Source organism: Myodes glareolus, chromosome 9 (assembly GCF_982192425.1).
Source record: "Myodes glareolus chromosome 9, mMyoGla1.1, whole genome shotgun sequence".
In the NCBI taxonomy this organism is placed as follows: Eukaryota; Metazoa; Chordata; class Mammalia; order Rodentia; family Cricetidae; genus Myodes; species Myodes glareolus.
The window spans coordinates 36,717,441-36,736,263 of record NC_142034.1 but is presented as its reverse complement, the minus strand read 5'-3'; the positions used below and the strand labels follow the sequence as shown (position 1 = coordinate 36,736,263).

The 18,823-nt window shown below is 50.7% G+C and overlaps 1 protein-coding gene across 4 annotated transcripts in view; it reads left to right on the top strand.

The window, feature by feature from the left end:
- The window catches only part of Tbx4 (T-box transcription factor 4), a 29,996-nt gene extending 20,201 nt beyond the window's left edge, over nt 1–9,795 (top strand). For 3 of the 4 annotated variants that reach the window (XM_085695612.2, XM_048446755.3, XM_085695613.2), the window contains exons 6-9: nt 4,616–4,768; nt 5,460–5,548; nt 5,628–5,863; nt 7,753–9,795. In XM_085695612.2, coding sequence (XP_085551738.1) covers nt 4,616–4,768; nt 5,460–5,548; nt 5,628–5,863; nt 7,753–8,372 — 1,098 coding nt within the window. In that variant the 3' untranslated portion in view covers nt 8,373–9,795. The remainder of the gene's footprint in view (nt 1–4,615; nt 4,769–5,459; nt 5,549–5,627; nt 5,864–7,752) is intronic. The other variant, XM_048446753.3, reaches the window with a different exon arrangement.
- The last annotated feature ends 9,028 nt before the right edge of the window (nt 9,796–18,823 follow it).

The following is an 18,823-nucleotide window of genomic DNA, read 5'->3' as shown; positions in this document are numbered from 1 at the left end:
GGATTTATGTTTAAGTACAAAATAGAAACCCTTTTAGAACTATGCTAGCATCTGATGGAGGTGTCAATCCTGATGTTTATGTCTTTCTGTCTTTTGAGAAGCTACCTGACTGTTCCACCGTCAGTAAGCGAGGGTCCTCTTTCCCTTCTTCTGCACTCTGGGTCCCCATGTGAATTTGTTCATTCATGTGCCAGTCGCTTTAACTGCTGAGACTTCTTGATACATTTAGAGTTTGGCAGGGCTTGTCTCCTTGGCTCTGCTTTTTTTTTCCTTCTTGGCGAGTTGTGTGTGTGTTTTTTGTATGCACTGTAGGATCAGCATGCGGAGCTGAAAAGGAAACTTGCGTTTCTACAGTAATTCCTTTAGATTGTAAACTGGCTTTGGGAGGATTGCGAGGAATGCCCTCTTCTTGACTGGAGTTATCTCCCTGTCCTTCGGAGTGCATTCAGGCGCCCTCCCTAAGGTTCTACACATTCCTGCGGGGTCTCGTCTCGGGTGTCACCGCCATAAATGCACCGTATTTTCTCACCACTGGATTCTTAGTGATGGTATGTCTCTCATTGTGTCTGGATGCCCGGAAAGCCCGTGGGTGCTGGCAAACAGCATATGAGTCATGAGCCCACACAATGGAGTGCTGTCCAGACAGGTGGCCTTTCCTGGGCCAGGGGCTGTTGTCCCCTCATAGATCTATGTCTCCTTTCCCTCTTTGTCACCCCATTTCCTGATTGATAGTGTGCCAAGACCCCACCAGTGCCTTAGGAGCCACAGAGACCTGAGGACCTGTCAGGCCATCCTTACATAGTAGATAAATGGAAGTGCAGCTCAGGAGTTAGTCCTGCTTCTGCCTCTGCCTCGGATTGCTGACTGATGTCCAGATGTCTTCTGACGCTCTCTCCATGGTCTGTTAAAATGAGGGTGGCAATGTTGACTTTGTAATAAGATGTTGTTAAGATTTATTACAAGGTATGTAAGGTACCTAGCCAGGGTTTGGCGTGAAGGCTGCGTTCTCCTGTCCCCTTCTGATGGCTGTGGCTGTGGGAAGAGGTAAAAAGGTTCCTGGCTGTGTGTGGGAACCCAGGTTGCTGTCCTGGGAGCGAGGTCCAGGCTTCTCACATGAGCTGAGGATCTTTTCCCACTTTCACCTTAATATTTCTCTTCCCTTTCTTTTTTTTTTTTTTGACAAATACCTCATTCCACAGCCGAGGTTGGTATGGATCTCTTGGGGTCCCTCTTACCTCAAGCCTCCCAAGTCCTGGCATCACAGGTACAAGCCACTACATCCACCCTCCTGTAGATCCTATCCGCGTCCTAACCTGGGCAGGGCGGAGGAAGTGATCTTAGCAAGTGCACGATGCTGGGTAAATCTGGTTTTAAATGTTTAAGTGTTCGTCAGCCTACTGTTGTGTGGCTGGTATCTGAGCAGATGCTTTGGGGTCCATGGTCCTTACAGTGTCTAGCAGACACCTTCTTATTAGTCACGAGGTTTATCGGGAGCAGGGTGTACTTTTTCCAAGGCCATCTGGAATCTGCTGGGTCGCCTGTCTTCACCCAGCTGTGTGTCCTTGGGCGAGTCACGTTCCCACTCCAGGCCTTCTGTTCCTCATTGCAAACCCAGGGGGTTGGGTCAGAGCCCCCTCTGCACTCTGCTCTCTATGCACTCAAGTTCTTGGATTCCATCGGGGCTAAATCTAGACCTCAGTGGCAAAGCACGCATGGGAAGCCCTTGAGATGGATGTCTGGCGCTATTGTAATTGTTAAAATAGAGCAGGCTTCGGAATTGTGGCCAGAACATAATGAATCCCATTTCTGTAGAACAATCATGATGATGGGGGACCAGTCGTGCACTCGGGTGGTTGATGTGGCTAGCCCGTTTGGCCCGGCACCACCCTACGACAGATAGGCAAGGGAACACGGTACCTGAGGAGCTCCCGTGCGAGTCGCTCAGTTGCCTTCAGAGTCTCTCAGGCTCACAGTCCTGGGGTTCAAATCTCCATGTGCACTGGTTTGATGGACGGGTTCTTCCAGACAGGTTCCAGACTATTAAGAGCTTTAAGGGTGTTTGAGACGACCTGGTTGAGAGCTGTACTTCAACAGATGGGGACCCTAGTGTCTGGGGAAGAGCTTACTCAGGACTTGGAGCTGGTGGAGCGATATCAGGGAGGCTTCTCTGCGGCCAAGACTGTACCCTCTAATGCAGTGGTTGTCAATCTTCTTAACGCTGTGACCCTTTCATACATCTCCTCGTATTGTGGTGACCCTCCCCCGAACCATCACATTACTTTTATTGCTACTTCATGATTGCTACTGTTAGGAGTCATAACGTAAATCTGTATTTTCTGGTGCTCTTAGGTGACCCCCAGGAAAGGGTTGTTTGAGAACGGATGCTCTAGTTTCTCTGTCTCCGCAGGCCCATCAGTTGTCTGTCCCCTGGAAGGTGACTTCGGCAGTCTCTTAACCCAAGTCATCAGGAACAGGGTCATGGGCTAAAGTGGTGGTCTTCTGAACATAGGACCTTTGTGGAACTGGTGGGAGTGGCCGTGGAAGGAGGGAAAAGGAGGAGCCTGTGGGAGGAGCCTGGGCTCCTGGATACATTGTGGCTGCTGCAGAGCTAGGCACAATGGCTGTGGTTTGTGGTTCTGTCTGGTCTGCCTTGGTGATGCCAGCCTAGGAGAACCAGAAAGATTGGGGCCCATCCAGCATTTGGGGGAGCTGCAGCGTGTGAATGGCCGTAGAAAGTTTGTATTGGATACATGCTCATTTTCAGATTCTGACTGGAAAAAAAAAATGCCAAGATTAACTTGTCTCTGGTGAGCAAAGTAAAATCTAGAGGTTTGGAGGCCTGGCACAGCTCTGTGCTTACTCAGCCAAGAATCCTGACATTCAAAAGAACAACAGATAGGACCCCTTTTTTCGGGGAAGTGTGTTTATTTTAGTGGTATTGGGAACTGAGCCCCCATTTCCAGCCCTGGGTGAGTTTGTAGTTTTGAAGAGTTAAGAAGAATTAGAAAGCCACATGGCCCAGGCAAGACAGAGTGAGAAGCTTCAGCAGATATGGGAGGTCCAGTATAGGGCCTGCCTTCTTGCAGAAGGGAGAGAAGACAGGCCTAGATGCACGAGAACACCAGTGCCGCAGGAAGGACCATGCTGAGGTGGGGACACACCCAGGCTGCCTCCCAGGAACAGAGGCCCTCCCTGAGAACCCAACGTGTCTTGGTGACTTGTCCAGGGTGACAAATCTTGAGGTGCTCCCTAAGGCCCAGCTCCACCGGCCATATCAGGACATTCCTGGCTGCAGGAAAGGATGTCTTTTTCTGCCTCATTTTGAATTGGGCAGTGTCCTGCGCTACCAGAGAGCTCTGCCCTTACCCCCAAGAGGGTAATGGCTGCTGTACAAGACAGAAAGGCTAGCCAGAGCACCTAGGTGAACTTCAGAGCCTAGGGCAGGCAGAAGCCCACAACTAGCCTGCACCAGCCTTCCAGATGCAGGACCAGCATGGAACCTTCTGGGCCTCAGAACTAAGCCAGGCTTTCCAGAAAAGAACAAATACTGGGCCTTTTATCTTGGCACTGTGGCCACCCAAGGGTTAAATATTTCATTCCACAGAGGCTGCCACAAGCCTAGCCTGGAAGGGGCACCCCAGGCAGAGGAAAGCATTTTGAGGGGAAGAGGAGCCGAGGGCCAGCAGCTGAGATAGAAAGCAAAGGGTTAACAGATGCAGCAGAGCTGATAAAATGCCCCAAATTCCTGGTCTTGCCTTCAGTGGGAGGGCATCTGGCAAATGTCAACGATAAAAAATGCATTTTAATGGCACCTGATGTAGCCGCTACCGTGAGGGCACAGCCATATGAAGCACATTGGGGCAGTTAACTACTGTGTGTTTCTGCCTGGGCTCTGGTGACCAAGCATCTTGGGCTCTTCCCTAAGCTTCATTCAGCTAGGCTGACCTCTGTCCCCACGCCCGCTGCTCTTGGGTGCTCGAGGTCTCCTGCAGGCCCAGGCATCAGTTCAGGAACTTGGCTTGTCACTGGGTGAGTGTTCCTCAGGCTGGGAACTGCCGTGAGCAGTTCGGAGGCCAGCAAGCCACCAGTCTTGCATTGTGCCCCAAGAGCAGGACATTTCCCTCCCCTTCTCCCCTCTCTCCTGTCCTGCAAACCCTTACCGTAGTTGTTGACAGATGTGAGAGGTGGTGGCTGAGCCCTTACAGTGGGCAGTTCCAGGAAAGGCAGGACACCTGTAGGTTGAGGGGAGGGGGCAGGCTGTGTACTAGGATCTCACAGTTGAGCTCCAGAGAAGGTGAGAGACATAGGGTCAGTGAGTCATCAGGGCCCTGGCCTTCTGCCTATAGCTCAGCTAACTTAGCTGTACGGGACTTCCCCTTTCTCTAGGCTCTTGATGGTCACGGTGAAACAGGCCCACCACAAAAGCTGGGATAAGGTGCCCCTAGAACAGAGAGGCTAAGTGAGGTTGTGGGGATGGAGTTGGGACCCCAGTTCCTTTATTTGGGAGCTTTGAGACATTTTTGGGTTCAGGCCTGGGTCCTAGGCTCTCAGGAAGAGGCCAGCCAGTGCCGAGGGGGGTGGGGTCTGGGGCTCAAGTCAAGACCTTCTCTCGCAGATCATCCTCAACTCCATGCATAAGTACCAGCCACGGCTGCACATCGTTAAGGCCGATGAGAACAATGCTTTTGGCTCCAAAAACACAGCCTTTTGCACCCACGTGTTCCCAGAGACATCCTTCATCTCCGTGACCTCCTATCAGAACCACAAGGTATGGTGACCCCAACCCACACTGAAACCCCATCCAACCTGCCTTCTTCCTTGAGGTGAAGTGAGGCTGGTGCCAACCCCAGGGCACATCAAGTAACCAACAGAAAAGCAGAATAGCACAGATGATAGTGAGGTCACCATACTGGGAAACAGCCAGAGTTAAACCAAGAAGCCCTGGAGAAGGCAGAGCCGTGACCAGCAGCTGAAAACCAGAGGCCCGGAGTCAGCCTTGGGGTGTGAGGGTCGGGTTCTTTTCTTTTAGAATCTTCTTGTAGGTTTAGTTCTGGGCTGGCAGGGAGAGGAACCTGGGTCCTGTCAGCTAGATGGCTGGCATGTGCCAATCACCACCTCCTCCCTGACTCTTGGTCATATAGGCTGCAGTGGGTTTTAGAAGTGTGGCCAAGTCAGATTTTCAGTCACTCAGAATCGGTAAGGAGGTTGACATACACAGGGATCAGAAGAAAGTACCAGAAGGGCTGAAGCAAATAGAGCAGAGAACTTGGGACAAGCTCTTATAAGCAGCCAGGTCAAGGAAGATCCAGTTGGTCCTGGACGGCATGCTGGCTCAGGGCTGGGGTTCAGCTTCTCCAGGCTATACCTAGGTTCTCATTAGGCCTGGGCTAAGGGAGGAGGGCTACTAAGCCAACCTGTCCTTTCTCCTCCCAGCCACTCTGTGTGTCCTTTTCCGACAGATCACACAGCTGAAAATTGAGAACAACCCTTTTGCCAAGGGATTCCGGGGCAGTGACGACAGCGACCTGCGTGTGGCCCGGTTGCAGAGGTGGGGCTGCCCTGGCCAGGGGTGGGACGGGAAGACCCAGGAACCCTAAAGCATCTTCACTCTCTCCCTGCTCCTCCAGCAAGGAGTATCCGGTGATCTCCAAAAGCATCATGAGGCAGAGGCTCGTCTCCAGTCAGCTCTCAGCTAAGCCCGACGTCAGTCCCCTGCACAGCGCGCACCAGGCGCTGCAGCACTACCAGTTTGAGAACGGGGCCCACATGCAGTTCGCTGCTGCAGAGCCCCAGGACCTGCCCCTCAACACCTTCCCAACGCAGAGGGACTCCAGCCTCTTCTACCACTGCCTGAAGCGCAGAGGTAGGGATCTGAGAAGTGCCTGAGGGCCGAGCATGCAGGCCTGTTGGTTTCCTCTTTTATGTGACCTTGGGAATCCTCAGAATCTTTTTCTGTTTATTTGTTTTTTGGAGACAAGGGTTTCTTCTCTGTAGCTTTGGAGCCTGTCCTGGAACTAACTCTCGTAGACCAGGCTGGTCTCGAACTCACAGAGATCCACCTGCCTCTGCCTCCCGAGTGCTCAGCACTGCCTGTAGGGAAGTGGGAAGCTAGATTGTTGGTGGTCTCAGCCGCAAAGCAGGGAGGACCCACAGTGCTGGGTATGGTGCTCTCCACTGAGCCCTTAAGGATGCCCACTGGTTTCTTGGGAGCTGAAATGAGTCACTGGGCACTTGGCTTCTTTCTAACACTGGCCTGGAAACCAGCATGCCCAGGCTTTTCTGCCTACCCTGTTTTCCACAGACATATCCAAGCGTGACTACTGTTAACCTTGCCAAGGGATCTTCCTAGGTCTCCAGAATTCTGTTGGGAGCAAGTCTGGGGACTTTTGCTTTAATCCAGAACATTCTGTCAGCCCACTCCTAGAGATGAGCCTGGCAGAGTGCCAAGTGCCCTAGATGCAAGTCCCATTATAACCCAGTCCCCTGGAGGTCAGAAGAATGGTCATTAGACCTGATGCTGCCTCTTTATTTTAAAAAGGTGGGCTTTTCATATTATCCTATGGTAGTCAAATTTCAGTACCCATAAATAAAGCTTTGCTAGAGCTCGTGTATCTCATATGTGGTCTATAGCTGCTTTCCTAGGTCAGCAACCAAACTGAGTAGCTATGGCACATACTGATGGCCTTCAAGCCTATACTACCTGTCTGGCCCTTTGCTCCTTCCAGAGTAACTGGGCCACCTGCCAATCACGGGAAGAGGTGGGGAAAGAGGCCTAAGTATCCCTGGGCAGCCAGGAATCAGTCAGTCTACAGAGGGACTAGGAGGTCCACCCCTCTTCCTCCAGGCTGCTCAGCTCTGTAAATGTGGATCCCTAGAGAAGAAAGCGCAGGAGGGAAGCCAAGATCAGCCATGGGGAAGTGTTCTTGAATTTGTTGAGAGGGGGCTGCCCTAGCCCTCAGGCCTCAGTTACCCCTGGGTCCCTGGGGCAGACATGTTACTCCAGAGGGTTGATCCCACACAGTCAGGGCAGGGGCGGGAGGGAGGGAGTGGCGGGGTTGGAAGATGCAGCGATGTGGTTTGCGGTGGCTGCTGGCATCCTTCCAGAGGGTCTCAAAGTAGCCTGAACAGTCAGTCAGTCTTTTTCCTTGTCGCTAGTGCAGCTGCTTTGTAGAGGCTGTTGGGCTGGGATGGGCAGGACGACCGCAGATATGCCTTCCTTTTGAACACAGTAGGGTTAAACTGCTCGTCTCTAACAGCAAAAGCTTGCCTATAAGCCTTTTTGGCCCACCACCTCCTTCCCGAGGCTCTCCGCAGTAACATCATGGCCTTAATTTGCTGGCTAGTTCTGACAGATGTGGTCTCTGGGCCTGCTTCGTCCTGGCAATTGCCTTCACTCTCCTGGGCCAAGGCTGGGCTAGCCCGAGAATGCCAGTGTGCAGAAGGGCCTCTGAGCATCCCGAGAGTCAGGCTGGCAAAGCGTTGTGTTGCCTGATGCAGTGCGTTCCTCAGTGTCCAGTGATGTGGTGTCCCCCGTGGCCTTTGACAAGGGTCCATAATCTGACCACTTCTTGGCCATTGCCACCTTATAAAAGCTGCGGCTGATTCAAACGGTTCTGGGAGTACCAGGCAGCATGGGGCCATGGCAGGTGCTGAGTGAAAAGCGCAGGCTGTCCTGGCGCGTGGGGGTGGGCGGGTGCACCAGGCCCTGGGCTGCTGGGAACACCCCTTCCTGAACACTTCTTTGTCTTCCAGCAGACAGTGCCCGCCACCTGGACTTACCCTGCAAGCGATCCTATCTGGAAACCCCCTCTTCGGTGGGGGATGATCACTACTTCCGCTCTCCCCCTCCCTACGACCAGCAGATGCTGAGCCCTTCCTACTGCAGCGAGGTAACCCCCAGAGAGGCCTGTATGTACTCGAGTTCAGGGCCCGAGATTGCGGGGGTGTCTGCTGTGGACGACTTGCCCCCGCCCCCACTGAGCTGTAACATGTGGACGTCGGTCTCGCCGTACACCAGCTACAGCGTGCAGACCATGGAGACTGTGCCTTACCAACCCTTTCCCGCACACTTCGCCACCACCACGATGATGCCACGACTGCCCACCATCTCAGCCCAGAGCCCCCAGCCACCAGGAAATGCCCACTTCAGTGTATACAATCAGCTGCCCCAGTCTCAGGCCCGAGAGCGGGGGCCCTCCACTTCCTTCCCTAGAGAGCGTGGCCTCCCCACAGTGTGCGAGAGGAAGCCGCCCTCCCCACACCTGAACGCTGCCAATGAGTTCCTCTACTCCCAGAGCTTCTCCTTGACCCGAGAATCATCCTTGCAGTACCATTCAGGAGTGGGGACTGTGGAGAACTGGACTGATGGATGACGTGACCGCTGTATCCTTGACAACCCCAGGACCATGTCAATCCAGTATTAACCTCTGTGGGTGGCTGGCACTACCAAGAAACATGGGAAGGTATTCCAGAAGGGGTGTGTGTGTGTGTGTGTGTGTGTGTGTGCGTGCGTGTGCGTGCTTGTGTTTCTACATGTGTGTGTGTGGCTGGAGAGCATCTGTCTTCTGACATGCAGCTAAGGCCAAGACAAGAAAAAAGATACAACTGTCTAGGAAGTAATTTTGACTTCAGGAGCCAAGTCCTTTGTTACCTGGCATCTCTTGACATGCCCTGGGTGGATCGAAGTGGAGGGCTCACGAGTTATCTAGATAGAGGTTTTTGAAATATACTCTGATTTACTCAGGGGCCAGCTGAGGTCTCTGGCACAAGGAGGGCCTTTCTTGGCTGGAATTGGGGGTATCTGTGCTTGCTTAGGGTTCTTGGCCCTCTACCTGTAAGGGGAGCCGCCCACCACTCTTAGGAACAGGAGTACCCCACTCCTTTGGCTTCTGGAGATGTATGAGACTACCTGAGCCTTAGAGTACTGTGAGGGTGGAGCTGGCCATCCATCAACCTGGGCTTGGATTCTTGAAGCTCCAGGGTCTGAGGCTGACTTGCAGAAAGAATTCCGGTGCTTGCTTCCTTCAAGAGGGGGGAAATGCCACCATTTTATCTCTGTCCATCATCATGAAGGTCAGAGCCCCTCCCCCCAGCCCCAGCATGTGACCTCTCAGCCTGTCAGATACCATCTGCAGCCTGTGATGGGCAGTCAAACACACCTTACCTGGCAACATCCCAAACTGATGTTTCACGTCTGCTGGACCCATTCAGCGCCTAGGAAAATCCACATCCCCAGAGCAAGGAAGCTGGCAGAAGGAAGCAGATAACTGAGAAAGAGCACTTCAGTGGTCCAGCTCAGAGGAGCAGATGATTCTTCCAGAGTGGGGAATGAGGAGAGCAGGCACTCAGTCCATCAGCTTCCAATGTCACCAGAGTGTCAGGTGTGGTCGGAGTGAACTCGAAAGCAGAACCTGGAAATCACTAAACTCTTTGCATGCTGAATAGCTATTTATATATTATATAAATAAATATATAAATAAATATATCTATATCTCACAAATGCGGGCCACATGTCAAATTCAGCTTTGCTTTTTACAAATAAACTTACTGAAAATGAATGCTGGAGGGAGTATTTGGAAAGACATCTATTTAAATTTTTATTGCATTTGATGTTATCTAAGAATGGTTTAGATATAACATATTATATATATATATTATAAATGCACACACTACAGATAAAGCTTTATTAGAAAACACATTAGCTGACAGGTGGTATGAAACTTCCAAGTGTTTTGGTATATAGCATGGACATTTTATTTTGCATATTGAGACATAAAGCCATCTTACAACTGTGAAGTGTGTGTGTCCTTTATTAATGTCTTGCCGTTGCTTGGCGGTGGTGTCTGCCTCTCCTTTTTTTCTTCAAGTGTCTGGTGGGGTCCTCAGTGCCTCTAATCTAAACATTTGTATGTAGCATGAACCCTCAGGGTGAAGTAAGTTCCAAGTCCCTTCTATCTTACATTACTCCCTAGATTATGGGCTATGTCCCAGGGCTCACAAAGACCCAACGAGGGTAGAGCAGGCAGTTAGCACAACCCTACAAACTGGGGGAAGTAGTCTCAAGAGTAGAGAATCCTTGGCATTTGTGCAGTTACTTCGGAATATAGCTACAGAGCAGGTTGGAGCCAGAGTCTGGGCTTTCTGGAGCAGCTGGCTGTGTGAGTTGTCAGCCACCTTTACCCTAGTGGGCATGAAGTGAGACCCTGACCTCAAGCTGGACAGTTTGGGGCAGATGAAATCCAACCTGGGATTCCCTCGTTAGCTGAGGAAAAGCGGTTCCAGGAAGGTGCTGCTGGGAATGGACCAGTCCCCTGCACCCTTGCACCCTCATGCCTCATCCATCCCCTAAAGGTGTTTCTCCGTCTCCATGGTCTCCACTTAAGATGGTCTTGAAACCCAGGAGAAAGGCAAGAATTGGGATGCTTTTAAAGCCTTTTCATTAGGACTAAGATTCCTGTGTCTGTACACGGGCCCTCTGGCTGGGCAGCTTCCTACTCCATACCTGCCGGTGCCCACCAGGACTTAGTCACAGAGAAAACCTTGATTTAGCTTAGGGACAGGGAAGGCGGCTCTTAACTCCCAAGTGTCCTGCTCATTCCTTTCCAAAGATGGTACCCAGTCCAGGACACTCCGTCTGGAAATGAGAGGGCTGGGAGTATGTCCCTGGGTTCTCTCAAGTACCTATTTAGCTAAGAGAAAGTTGTTTCTAAAGAGGTATTCGACCTTGAGGCAGCCCACAGAGTCCTGACTTTCTGGGAAGCCTGAGTTTCCCTGGCTGCCCCACCTGGGCATAGCAAGAGCAGGGCCTGCAGTGGGATTTGTGGAACTTTTCCTGCCCCTCTGAATCAACAACTCAATAAAAAGGGGGCACATGGGATCTTGTAGAACAAAGGGCACCATTCAGTAGCGCCAGCAGGTCATACATCATCGGCCCAGAAGCCTGCCACATGACACTGCCTGCTTCTACTGTGCCCTGCTCGGGAAGGAAAAATAGCTGATTATCACTCAGCTACGAGGGCCATGATTGGGTGGCCCCCTGGGTTCCCCTCCAGCCAGGGGCTAGAGGTCTCTCAGCCTGGAAGATCAGCCACTGACTACCCTCAGGGACAGCAGGTCCTGGAATCACAAAAGAGAAGCTGGGCCAGACTGACAAATTGTTAAAAAACCAAAGCGATTTCTAGCTTTGGCAGGGCCTCGGGGGTCAAGAGGCCTCTGCTGGCCCCTCTAATGGAGCCTGCAAGAAGAGAAACAGCCTGGCCTTGCAGTGCCTTATCTTACAACATAAAATTAAAACCCACTTAAAAGGCCGGAGGGCACGTTAACATTCTGCCTGCTGTCTAATTGAAGTAGTTCCCAGTGCAAAGGATTTTACTTGAAAGACGGCTCCCTCCAAGTCAGGCTCTCCTGCCTGCTGGGGCAGGGGCGGCAGGGAGGGAGAGACTGTCATTTCAGAGACCTGCACAGAGCTCAGGCCAGAAAAGCACACAGTGTCTGCTTTGCGGTCCCCAGTGGTGGAGGGAGGGGGTGGGCAGGTGGTGACAGCCAAGGTTCGAACAGGCTGAGTTTTCTAGTTTTGCAAAATTTACAAATTCATTAGCAGTTATGTCAGCAGAGGCCAGACTCGTTCAGGTAATGATTCAAATATGGTGAGCCCCACAGCAAAAACCTGGCAGCCTCTGTGGCCCAGAGGTTTCGATTCCACCCCCCAGCAACCCCTATGCAAATCTCTCCCAGGTCTCCAAGGCATACGGAATCAATCAGAGGCATCCTGGAAAGGGTGGTGAACTTGCACTGGCCATCCTGAGTAATGGGAACCAGTCAGCCCCAAGCCGGCTGGGACTGAAAGCCAAGGTGACAGCTATTAAGCTCTCGTGCGCAGAACAAAATGGCAGAGGGGCCGGGTAATCAATTCAATTTCAATGGGCAGCCCACGCAACTGCAGCGTCTGTCGCAGCCGATTAGAGAGGGCCAGCCTGGAACTTTCAATGCGAGGCCATCGCAGATCAGAAACAGGCCCCGGGATGAAAAGGGAATGCGCGTCTCCTGAGGAGCGGGCGATGAAGGACTCTGTTTTATGTGACCGTGTTCTTCTTCCTCTCCTTGAAGAAAGAGAAGGGGAGAAAAGCCAGCAGTTTGGAGATTAGATAGTTTTCTTTTCAGCCATTCATCATTATGAAAGAAAGAAGACAGGGCAAGAGCAGAGAAAGCTCCAGCGGGATTTCTGCGAAGTCTCACGACGACGGACTGGCTTTAGGCCGCAGCCCACTAGCCCTGCCTATTACCACAGTCAGATGGGGCCTGCAGAGCGTCCAGGGTCCCTCTTCTCCAACAATGGCAAACAGGCCCCAGGGCTTGCAGGATCACAGGCATTCTCCTGCAGAAATTCCAAGCGCCCAAATTGTATCATTTGTGAAAATTAAAACCTGGGCTAGAATAACGAGAAGAGGAGGAAAATGGAAGAGGCAAAAAAGAGAGGGGTTGTGGGAAGACCAGCAGGTAGGGCACAGGAGGCCCTGGCTGCTCTCTTCCTGGACCAAGGTCAGAGCAACGAGGCCCCTTTGGCATCTGCTGCCCGACAACACTAATCCCAGCCCGATGGCAGCTCCCAACAAAATTCTAGGCTCAGACTTGGTTGCTCTATTCTCTGGTACGGAACAAGGGAAGCCCCCTGAGCACAGAAGCCAGGAGAGCTCAGCTAGTGTAGGGCTATAGAGAGATGAGGGATGCTATAATGCTAATAAGGGATGCTAATAAGGGATGCAGGAAATGGGGGGGGCATTCTGGAGCCAACGCTGGAGTAGGAGAGTTCAGAGCTGGGCTGGGAATAAGGGAGAAAGGGTTGATTAGAAACCAAGAGTGAGGGGTGCATGTGCTTGGATGGCTCTTACAACAAGAATTACAAAGATAATTAAACCAACCTCATAATAACATAAAATGCAAGCTGAGTGGCAGGGTGCCACTCCTGTCTAACCGTTAGCAGGAAAAGAAAAGGGAGCCGTTAACGTTTATGGCTGGTGGGAACAGACTGCTGGCTTTTCTGGAAAAAGCAATTTGGTAGCCTGGACAATGATTCTAAAAGTATTCACATCCTTAAGAGAAAGAATAGCCAGAGATGAAGACACAGCTGGATGCTGTGCAATGCTCATTGTACTATTATTTTTAAAGTTCCCACTGGCAGAAAGCAAATTGGTAAATGATGATTTCCCTCACATTCTGGGATATGATGCAGCCAATGGAATTATGATTACAAAGAGCCTTTAGTGGCATGGGAACCGATTGAAAATTAAGTAAAAAGGAAAGACATAATAGAACACGATCTTGAGAACATTTAGGTAAAAAAAATGGAGTAACCAAACTAAGTATCATTAAATAACAATTAATGAGTGAATAAAATACATACTCATAACTTCTTATGTGGAAAAAATGAGTAATAGGGTAGTCTCCCAGTTTTGTACAATTCAAAACCAAACTCGAACCTGTGTGTGTGTATGCAAGCCCTCATACATGCATGGTATGTACATGGTAGGGGTAGATGATTCAGAAGGACTGGTCTGAGGGTTCTCACATCTCTGTATTGTTCAGCTTGTTACAATAAGCATGTGATCACTTCTACAGTTAAAAGATATAGTTTAAAAAAAGGAAAATAAAATGTAATTATAGAATTCCTTGAGCCAGAAGAAACTACCCAAGTGTTAAGAGCAGTAGCTACAAAAAGAGGCTGAAGTCACTGCTAGGGACACAACAGGACAACACAACAGACAAGCTGCTGCACCTTGTCTGGTTCCTTTGGACTCTCCCAGGTCTTCAGTGCTACTGCTGGGTGGCTCAGAGTATTCTGAAGTCCAGTCTCACACTCCTCTCCTGACACCACCTCCTGGGTTATTTCTACTAAAGGTTGGCAGGGCACCCCACCCTGCCCTGTTCTGACCCATGCCAACACTGCCTCCCTGCCTACAGCCTGGGGTGGCAAAGAAGGAAGGCAGGTCAGCTCCCAGGTCCCAGGCCACTCATAGGGTAATGGGCAATCTGAGTACCCTTCTGCCCGACAGGCCTGCAACTGGAGTATAATACTTCACAATGACAGCTGTCTATCTTTTCTTCCTTGTTTCCTGGAGGGCATGTAGGCACAGGAAGACTAGGTCAGGGGATATTTCCAGCACCCAGCCTTGACACCTGTCATCTCTCTGACATTTCAAATTGTCTGTTCTCTTAAGGAGGCAATTCCATGGGAATCACACTCAATCCATGCCAACAGTCAATTGATTTTGTCTCAAGAAAACAAGACCAAAGACAAGACATGTTCAAATCTGGCTCCCTACATAAGGGAGTCTAGTGCAAGATCCTGAGGGAGGGAGCATGCTCAGTAAACTCCCTCCTTCATCCCTTCACAGCCTGGTACCTGTGTGAGTAGAGGAAGTAGCTGCCGGAGCATCACGACCATTCTCCCTGCAGACAAGTTGGCTAGATGTATGACCTTAACTCAGTCTAGACTTTAGGATTTAAGGAATTAGAAGACTTTTTCCAACAACATCTCACGACACTGAGTGTTGCTGCCATTTGCCAAGGTAGAAAGTGTGGTTCTGACTTTTGACCGGACAAAGAATGGCTGCAGAAACACAGCCGTAGAGACAGTCTTGTCCCTGGGACTGAGATCTCCTGGGTCTGAGGTTCCAAATCGGGCCACATCTGGGTGGAGCTTGTTGGAACTGAGCTGGTCAGAAATTAGAAGGCCAATAGCCAAAGGCTCTGGTTTTGTTTTGCTGCTAAAATGGGGGTCTCAGTAGCCTTGGGGAGGGTTTTACTAACTCGTCAAGGCTGATCTCAAACTCAAAGTAGTCCTTTGCCTCAGCCTCCCGAGTATCAGGATTACAGGCCAGAGCCACCAGAGCTCAGTGTTCATTGGCTCCGCTGGTGAATCTGTGGAAGGTCCTCTCCAGCGAGCGTCCCATTATGGACCACTGAGCCAGGTGGTCTTCGAGCCTTTCTCCCTTACCAGGGAAGGAGGAAGGAGGACTCTGTTCTCTTGTGTTTCTATTCGAAAGATACCACAACCTTCCAAACAGTGCTGCCTCTCTCTCTCTCTCTCTCTCTCTCTCTCTCTCTCTCTCTTTCTCTCTCTCTCTCTCTCTCTCTTTCTGTGTGTGTGTGTGTGTGTGTGTGTGTGTGTGAGAGAGAGAGAGAGAGAGAGAGAGAGAGAGAGAGAGAGAGAGAGAGAGAGAGAGAGATCTGGTCTTGTCACCTTCTGGCTTGTGTTTTTTTTTCTTGTTTTTTTTTTTTTTTTTTTTTTTTTTTGTGTACCCCTCCACTCCCAGACAGGGTTTCTCTGTGTAGCTTTGGTGCCTGTCCTGGAACTAGCTCTTGTAGACCAGGCTGGCCTTGAACTCACAGAGCTCAGCCTGCCTCTGCCTCCCAAGTGCTGGAATTAAAGGCGTGTGCCACTATTGCCTGACTCTTTTTAAACAACGAGGTCATTTCTTTGTTTCTTTTGGAGACCTGGAGACAATGTCTAAGCGCCTCTTAGGGTTGTGGAGGGTTTCTTCCCTTCCTCTCCCCTTCCCTCTTCCTTTATCTTTTGGAAAGTGACTCACGTAGCTCAGATAAACCCTGAAGTCACGATCCTCCTGCTGGGCGTCCTGTGTGCTGCAGTCACAGATGGCTTGACTGTGTGTGGAAGCACCTTGCACAATCGCTGATGTTCATGGTGTAAGGAGGTCAAACACCCGTATCCCACTTCACCGCTTCCCTTAAGGGTCGGCCATTGCTTTTGCCTTGCAGAGCCCGACAATGAAGAGCAAGTCTGAACTCTGGAGCTTTTACCATTCTCATCTGTATCCTAAGAAGAGGAAACTCAAATTTCCACCCAGTTTAATTACCAGCCCCCAGGCGCTGGGCTTGACGCCCCACACAGCCACCTCCCAGGAGAGCAACCCCAGGTCAGGGAGTTGAAGAAATGACTCCAGGCCATGCTCTAAACCCACGACTGATTTCAAACTCAGGTCTCTCTTGAAGGGAGCTTTTGCTGCTTTCTCTAAGCGGTTACTTCTGCCACCTTCACCAGCAGGACTGCCACTGTCTGACCCTGCCCTCTTTCCTCTGAGGCTTCTGGAGACAGAAGATAAATACTTCCATGGCTTTGGGGTAAGCTAACAGGGAGATAGACGTGCTTAACTAATTTTATAATTTGAAGTGTCCAAAATGGCAGACTTACCCTTTCAAAGACTGAGCCAACCCCAACTATCCGCAATACCTGGGTTGTGGGGTTACCTTATTTCCGCAGCCCCCCAACTTCACATACAGGTAGCTGGTGCGTTACTCCCCTTTCCACAGAGATGTCACTGGCAGACTTGACAAATTATTGAGACACCTCCAGAACAACTAGGTATTCTTTGTGGGAAGGCTTGAAAGCCTTGGGGCAGCCCTTGCTCGGCTACCTTCTCCTGCCTTTCTAACGCCTGGGCACAGCCTGCTTCCTTGGAATGACATGGAAGAGACTTGTTTGGAAATTACTTCTCTTAAATACCCATGATTCCTAGCCGGATGCCTGAAGCAAGGGCTGGGTCTGTAAAATGACATGGCTCCATTAGGGATGGTGGAAAGTATGCGCGTTGCTTTTAATAGCATTAAATGCAGCCTGGCAGAGCCTCCCTTCTCCCTAGGCTCCACCGCTCAGCTGCCTGGACTGAGAGCGATGGTGTCTCCTCGGGGCGATGGATGGACCTCGATCCACTCCAGACTCAGGATGTCCGTCGCAGGCAGTGAGCTCTGGCCTGTTACACTGGAGACCCGGACATAATTTTCTGGCCCGAGAAAATGAACTTTTGGCATCTTTTTATGTCACAGCATAAGGCAGTAAAAAGACTTTAGGACTGGGTGTGAGTCAACGCTGGCCTGGTCCCAGGGCTGTCGTGTGTCAGCTGTGGGCTGTCCTTTCCCCGGCCGTCCTCCCTTCTTCTATGCCACTGCTTACCTCCCTTGCAGCAACCCAGGGTTCGATCCCGTGAAGAATATCTGCAGGGGTCTATTTCTTTGTCATAGCAGGGCTCTGTCTGCATCTACAGCAGGGCTTTCTAAAGTAAAGGGAATGGACTACCGAACTTGCTTCTTAAATTTTATTTCATTCTTTTCAGATAGCTAATGTCTGTTAGTACGGCTGCCTATCTTATACATTTATTATGTTTTGTTTTGGAAACTTATGTTGCCCGGGCTCTCCTGAAACTCCAGTTCCTTTTGCTTTGCCTCCCGAGCGCTGGGCTTACAGGTGTTCACCACCACATCTGTGTTGTAAATTAATTTGTAAATAATGCATTGATAGGAGGGCATTTTTCCCTCTTAAGGGGGCTGAGATGAAAAGTGGAGACTCTGTCGGGACACGCATGGAAAGCTGGGGCTCTCTGCCCCTCCTGCGATGTTCTGGGCACTCCGCCATCCCCCCTGGGGTAGTTGATCAGAGCTCTGGATGGAGAGGCCTAGACAAACAGTGGACAGAGAACGGTCTGGAATCTACCACTTGTTCGACACGTGCCTAATCTCTGTGAGCTTCTTGCCAGGCATGTTAATTAGGGGTAACAAAGGACAGCCCATCTCTTAAGTGTATAGCGAAATAATACAGATAAAACCCATGCATCACCGGGCAGTGGTGGCGCACGCCTTTAATCCCAGCACTCGGGAGGCAGAGGCAGGCGGATCTCTGTGAGTTCGAGGCCAGCCTGGTCTACAAGAGCTAGTTCCAGGACAGGCTCCAAAGCTACAGAGAAACCCTGTCTCGAAACTCCCCCCTCCAAAAAAAAAAAGAAAAAAAAGGAGTTTGAAGAAAAAAAAAACCCATGCATCATCCAAGTCACTATTCCTCCTGCCAGTCTGGGATGCCAGCCTGCATAGGTTTCATTTTAGATGCTTAAAAGATGTGAGATATTTTTTATTCAAGGAAATTCTATTTATTGCTTTTGGGGGACTTTATTGCGCTTCCTGTCTCATGGTTAAGCCTCCTCTACCAGATGCCAAAGCCTGGACCCATGTGTAGTTAGGTGTACGGTGCCAACCACAGGCAACAGGAGAGTCAGTCTGGGAAGCATCACACCTGGTCCTTTCAGAACCCTGATACTTGGCACTGCCAGGGTCTCGGAGTTCAGTGCCGCGGGGTCTTGAGGGGCAGGTCTACTTCCTTTTCTCTGTTTGTGTATATGTCACCCCATCCCGTGTCCCACCCCCATCCATTCTTTCTCCTCTGTTCCTCTTCAAAGAAGGGCAGGCCTCCCATGGATATTGAGGATCAGCTGTGGTATATCAAGTTGCAATGAGAGTAGGCACCTCTTTGTCTATTAAGGCTGGATGGGGCAAATCCATAGGAGGAAAGAAAGGGTCTCCAGGCAACAGAGTCAGAGACAGTCCCTGTTCCCACTGTTAGGAGTCCCACAAGAAGACCTAGTTACACAACATATATGCAAACGTATATGCAGAGGGCCTAGGTCAGTCCCATGCAGGCTACCCTGGATGTTGGTCCAGTCTCTGTGAGCTCCTATGTGCCCAGGTTAGTTGGTTTTGTGGATTTTCTTGTGGTGGCCTTTGACACCACTGGATCCTATTATCCTTCCTCCCCCTCTTCCACAGGATTCCCTGAGCACTGCTTAAATGTTTGTCTCCGATGACAGTTGGGCTAGGCTCCAATCTGTTCCGGCTTGGGGGCGGGGTATACTTCTGACCAATCATCTTCACCACCGCTGTGAGGAAGGGACAGCTCGAGAGAGTTTGCCTCTTATTCAAAGTCCACCACAAACTCCATGACATCGGGAATGAGTCAGCTGTCGAAAGAAGGCTGGCTGTGGGG